At 29.9% G+C, this 6,667-nt stretch overlaps 1 protein-coding gene across 1 annotated transcript; it reads left to right on the plus strand.

Moving 5' to 3' along the window:
- Positions 1–645: 645 nt before the first annotated feature.
- Positions 646–6,519, plus strand: LOC113396193 (PWWP domain-containing protein 2A-like). Its single transcript, XM_026634035.2, has 3 exons — positions 646–823; positions 912–2,241; positions 3,795–6,519. The coding sequence occupies exons 1-3, from the start codon at positions 672–674 to the stop codon at positions 3,951–3,953; spliced, it is 1,641 nt and encodes a 546-aa protein (XP_026489820.1). The 5' UTR covers positions 646–671; the 3' UTR covers positions 3,954–6,519.
- Positions 6,520–6,667: the final 148 nt, after the last annotated feature.

Below are 6,667 nucleotides of genomic sequence, written 5' to 3' on the forward strand. Positions count from 1 at the left end.
TCAGCAACTGACGTCTGACAACCATTTAGCTCCTAGATCACACAGACGCAGAGTACGTACATACAACAGGCTGTTCTAGAATGACTAATATTTAGGTTCTGCTGTGTCATATATGCCGCAGCCAACTGGTTAAATTAGCCTTTTGATTAACTAGCTAGACTAGCTAAAGGAACGGAGGATTTATTTGGCTGATGTCTTTCAGGCCACTGGTTGAACGGTGCCGCTTATTAAGTAGATAGCCGTTTCATTTAATGGCTAGTTAAGTTAGTTGCCTAATACACATACATAATAATTATAGGAAACTTTAGAATACATTACACATCTTCCATTGGAATTTGGTTATTAATTATTATATATTTATTTACAAAACCATTTCAAATATTAGGTAATTATTGTTACTTATATAATTCACCTTTTGCATTGATTTAAAGATTTAACATAAAAATATGTAAAAAAAACCTTACCGTATAGTCGCGGGTGTAACTACCAATTCTACAGTGAAGTAATAATATTCTGTGGTAATTATGATAATAGAAAGGAAAATCCGTAAATGAATCAAATTACACTTTATTGATTAATATTAATTTATATGAAATCAAAGACAAAGATAATGTTCAAAAATGTGTAAATTTTTACGTTTATAATATTTAGTCTATGAAACAGTAAAGAATATGGCGGCTGTCTCTGCAACAGCCGATATGATGATTCAAAAGAATTCTCAGATTCTAGTGAACGTGGAAGAAGCGCTTGAAGATTTAATTGTTGTATCATATAGTAGTGAAGATAAAAAATTTCAAGGTGTACTTCTTGACTCTAATAAGAGGTTTGTATAGTTGTATTGGCATGGAAATGTTGTTATCGATTGATTTTTCATGATTCCGTTTATTGCTATATTATTAATTTATTTCCAGTAATTTACCATTTGGTGTATATAGTCTGCACCCAGCTTTCACAAAGCAAGTCGAAAATGTCGAGAACAAAGACGACAAACTACATTCCGTTAGTCAAAGATTTACTTATCAAGAACCTCAGTACGCAACTGAAGATGTGCAAAAATCTAAAAAACCAAACGCAAAGTCGAAGTCTCAGCCTAGACAAAAGATGACAGTCCGCTTAAGACCAAGAAAGGTATTGTGTTCAAATTGCCAAGGGATTTGCAATGAAAATAGTGAAAATGTAGACGTGTCCAAGAAGCGGAAATTAGATTCGGATGACGATTCGCCCAAGGATGGTTCTGAGTCATCGAAATTAGAAAAAAAATATCTGATGGGTAGCATGCTAATACCGAAACTATCTAGGTTACAACCAAATGAAATAACGAGTGCTATAAAAACAAAAAATATCTCAAAACCTGGTGAGAAAAATAGACATGTAAAAAATGTGAAATCTGATGATGAAAGTGACCAAACAACTAGAGAGTTGGCTTTCGTTAGTGTTTCTGATAACAGTGATATGTGTGATAAAGAAGATGGTAAAGATAGTGATAATTCATTTAGTAACTTATTTTCGAATGCCAGGACACTTAAAATTAGTTTTGGTGAAGGTGAGGGAACTGTGGTAAAAATACCTCCATTAGGTGGTGATTTTAATGAAGATTCTGGTGTTTCCTGTGATATGTCTAAGCCGTCTAAACCAGATTCAAAGGCTGTAAAAAAAGCACTTAAAAAAGCTAAAAAACAAGCAAAGAAAAATAGTGATTCTGTAAAAGCAGTTGATCTATGGATAGAACAATCGCCAAAACACATTGGGGCATTGTCACCACGCAACAATGTTTCGAATAGTCCACCTTTAGACCCATTAGAAAAGAAACACAAGCATAAAGTTAAACACAAAAAAAAACATAAAGTACAGAAAAAACGTGATGAGAACTCAAGCAAATGTGACGATGACTCTATGGACTACTTCAGTAACATTAAGGATTGTCTGAATCAGAAGTTGTCCATCAGTTTGCGTAGATTAAGCAGTAATTCTTATGAACGTAGAGATGATGATGTGTCAGATGATGGGGAAAGTGAAACTGTGCCAGACTTTCCTGCTAACAGCACAGAGGGTGTTGGTGGACAATTATTACGTGTATCTCCTGGTGATATTGTCTGGGGTAAAGTTGTTGGATTTCCATGGTGGCCAGGGAGGGTACTGAGTGTCACCCCAACAGCTCGAGCTCATGTAGCGTGGTATGCTTCAACAACATCATCACTGATGCCATGTGATAGCCTAAGTCCATTCCTAGAAGATTATAAGGTAATCATTTAATTGCTATTGTTATTGTCTTAAACCATTTAAATTACATAAGTTGAATATTTATTTACATATTATGTAATATAAATTAAGTCATATTATTATGTTTGTAATGATTTTATTCTTCAATATAAATTTAAAATATTAATAGTAATCTAATGATATAAGCAAAAAGACAATTAATGGAATTGTTTCATTGGCATCCCCTCACCTAGCACAAGTTTTAGGCTTAATTTGAGGGGTAAATAGGCATATTGGTAATTCCTTAAAATTAGACACCGTTACACTTATCTCCCATGCTCAGAAAGTACATACAAGTTCTTCTGATCTTGTTGGATTGTTCTCCTATTGAGTTGTGAGAATAATGGACTTGAGAATAAAACTGTTTGCACACACTATTCTGCACAATGTAATATAATAAAAAAGAAACAGCAAATCTATCATTCCAGTAAACATAGTTAAAATTACTGATTGCTAAAAAACTAGATTTCATAAATTGTAATAATATTGCAAAGTTATCTATACATAATCAATCAACTGATTGTTATAAGTATATCTTAATAATAATATAATATGTATTATTAAGATACACTGAATATTAATAATGTAGTAATGTAATTAAATGGTAAAAGAAAAGAAAAAAACATATGTTATGTAATAATTATTAAGAACCAATTATGTCATATTCTTTTAAATAGAAGTTAATAGTTAGTAATTTTGCTCACTATATTATTTTACACGAATAAAAATGTTTAGTACTAAATTAGACGAGCAAAACACATACATTTTAAAGTTTGTATACTTCTCTCTGAATGTGGCAGTATTCAAAATTACCAAACAGCACTTGTTTCTCCAATAGTTCTTAGCCCTTAGATCTTTCAAAAAAGACAGAAAAAATTTACAAATTAAATGTTTTTATTTGTTTGAGATAAACAACTAAGTATTTTTCTATAAAATTCCCAATTCATTTATTTATCTGGAATAATATGGGATACCATATTTTACATTTTACATTGATCTATCTATACCTGATTTGATACTGACTACATTGGAATTAGGGTTGCATATTGATATTCGACTATCGATAGTCTATCGATAGTAAAGGTATTAGCTATAGTATCGATAGCTCCCCATGAGCAATACTATTGATAATATCGACAGTTTTGCAACACAGATTGGAATAAATGTATTTTGTGTATAGTATGTCTGATTCGAAAAGATCAAATATTTGCATAGTTATTTGCCAGTTCTTCTTGGATGAATTTACTTTCCAAACAAATTCAAAAGAGCTTGTAAACTCGTATAAAGCAAATTTTGATTTGATATTTTAATTTTTTGGGATATTATCATTTGATTTGTTGATGACTTTTTGGGGAAAATTCATTTTCTAAAAACACTCGTACGCGCGTATATCTGCGAATGACATTACGCAAACGTTAATTACTTTTGGCTTCAATAAAATGTTACCATTGAATAATCTTTGATTAGTTCTATCTAGATCTAATCTGAGGTATATTGTAACTTATTTTAATTAACCAATACATTGATCATTTCAGATAAGATACAACAAAAAGAAAAGGGGTCCATATAAAGAGGCCGTAAAGCAAGCAACTATTGAAGCAAGGCAAATTGAATCTCATGTAGATCCACTAGCAAGTCCGACTCAGGCTAACCTTGCAACCGCTTCACCGCGCCCTATTGATGTGTTCTCATAATTGTGATTAAGGTATACTGCCGAATTTAAAAAATAATGTGATATTTCTGTCTGCACAAACTCATTGACCATTAGTTGTAAGTTAAAGGTTAACTGTTGACATTAAGTGTAACAATTTAAAATTAGTGGTGCAAGTTTGACGTCGTTCAACAATATTGGTACTGATTCTAGTGCACACAATCTTCAAACTTCTTTAACATACCATAATAATCTCTTTATTCTTTTTAATTCCACATATTAGAAAGAGAGAGCAATATTTGTATTGGCGTCAATTTAGTAACAATAATATCATCACTATTATTTATTTTAATTTGATTGGTGGTTAATTTTTTTGTACAAAATCATGTTTAAGTTTCTCATACATATGCGATGTATTGTCTACTGTATTGGCAGCTCGGAATTTTATAAAATAGAATATTATTATAAAATTGATGAAGTAGGTTCGATTTTTTTTTTTTAATCAATGTGCAATACCTTCATTTGAAATAAAAACTGCCTTTTAAGACTTAATTATTAATATTGTAAGAATAATAAGAACTGCTGATTTACTTTTAATTTTACTGTTTATTGCGTATACAAGTTATATTGGTGTTGTTCAAGTGATAATTCCTAAAATAATTTGGCAGGACTAAAAGTATTGTTATCTCGTCCTTCCTTCATGTGTGCGATAAAAAGGGATGGTAAATCTTTCCTTCCTGTCAAATTAATTCAGGTATTAAGTATGTACAACAGAATTATCATTGTTGCTGTTAGTGTAAAAGATCATATGTATAAATACATAGTTAAATGTTTTATTAATATATTTTGTTCCTCCACTATCTCTATGGTAACTAATGATTAATGTAACTTCTATAACCATGATGTAGGACTTCCTCTGGGTAGTAGTGCTTCGTGTAAGTCCGTCTAGGTAGTACCACAAATTTACGTTAGGTCAGTGGGGCTATTACGGTTAGAGCATAGCAACTGTTGCTATCAAATATTTGTTGCGAATTGATAAATGTTACAGTCGATAAATCAGTATTATGGAGTATTATGCTACTGCATAGGTCAATAATACTGATTTGTAATTATTTAATTTGTAATCAATCCGCACAAATATTCGATAGCAACAGGTCACATCTACTACCAAACAGCATGACTAGGTTGTAAGCATTATTGTTACCCGGTTGAAAGATGAATCAGTCAGTGTAACTGCAGACACAAAGGACATAAAGTCTTAGTTCCCAGGGTTTGCGGTGCATTGCTGAGGTAAGAGATGACTAAAAATTTATATATCTTCAATTGTCAATGTCTATGGGCGTTGGAAATCACTTACCATCAGGTGGCGCATTTGCCAGTCTACATACCTATATTAAATATTTAAAAAAGTACCTATATTGTATATATGGACTTTTGTACTAACAGTTATGCATTGTAGCTTTATTTGAGTTCAACTCATTGAAAGTTTAATTTTTTTTCCAGAGTTATTACAAAGCATATATTACTTTTGATATTTTAAACATGTTTAGTTTGTTATTTTACATTGATATTTATTTTATCTGTTTTATATTATAATATCTATGTACCTATCACAGATAATGTTATTTTTGTATATTAATTTTTAGATTAAATAAAATGTGTTATTGCCATTCCTTTGTCATGGTTTTGAATTGAAAAAATATCAGAAAAAAACAATTGTTTGTATTAATTCTTTTTTCAAAACCAAATGGTTAGGTTATATTTGTTATTTATTTTTAAGATTTTAAAATGGTTTAAAAAAACATTAGTAAATCATTTATTTTGTTAAAATGTGTTTAGTAAATTTCCTTTTTAAATTTTATTTTGAATTAGAATATTAAAAAAAAGTATGTATGACAAACTTTAAAATTATGTTATGAATAATTTACTTAATTTACTTTTTTACTCTATTTCATCTTAATACCAGACGAAAATATTGTATATCTGAATGTACTTAGTGTCCGAATCTTATCAAATACACATTCCCTCGGGGTCATTTTTCAGATTTCGAAATTATTATGAAATACTAATGGTTACAAGGTAATGAAACTTCGAATTTAAAGGGACAAGATTTCAAATATATGTAAAAATATTCAAAACCATACTGTACTTTTAAATGTCTATTACTGTAATGTACATATATATTATAACTATGTAACTTTCTCTTGTAATTTATAAAATAAAGATCGTACATTTATGCTGTTGTCTCTTTCGAGCAAACGATTAATTGCTATCTGAGAGAGAGGGAGACAAAATCCATTATCCAAATTAAGTAATACAGCATTTTTGTTGCAAATTAAATTATGATTATTGTTTTGGTGCCAATTTTGTAATAAATTTGAAAAAGTTTCATTAGACGATACTTAATGCTCCAATATGTTTTCGCATATGATTGATAAAAATATTTAGTGCTTAAAAACAGTTATGCCAAAGATTAATGATCTTTGTCGTAATTATAAAAAAAAAGAAAACTATAGTAATGTGTTTAAATTAACATAAGCTGGTACATTCTAACGTGTATTTCACTACAGGAATTGTATTTTAAAAATAAAAGTAAGTTGTACAGGAAACATATTTTTATTTCTATCTATTGGGTAAATTTTTAATTTCAAGTGCATAATATTTTTCTTGTCACCTCGAAATTTTTTTTTTTTTCAGTAACTACCTATTCAACTATAGGATATATATAACTATAGTACTTAGTAGCTCTCACGTTCT

This window comes from Vanessa tameamea, chromosome 11 (genome assembly GCF_037043105.1).
Source record: "Vanessa tameamea isolate UH-Manoa-2023 chromosome 11, ilVanTame1 primary haplotype, whole genome shotgun sequence".
NCBI lineage: Eukaryota > Metazoa > Arthropoda > Insecta > Lepidoptera > Nymphalidae > Vanessa > Vanessa tameamea.

Bases quoted from the DNA above. Each gene is read 5' to 3' on its own strand.
- LOC113396193 (XM_026634035.2), top strand. From the start codon at position 672: ATGGCGGCTGTCTCTGCAACAGCCGATATGATGATTCAAAAGAATTCT. The intron at 824-911 runs GTTTGTATAGTT...ATTTATTTCCAG, and splicing joins CTTCTTGACTCTAATAAGAG to TAATTTACCATTTGGTGTAT. The intron at 2,242-3,794 runs GTAATCATTTAA...TGATCATTTCAG, and splicing joins CATTCCTAGAAGATTATAAG to ATAAGATACAACAAAAAGAA.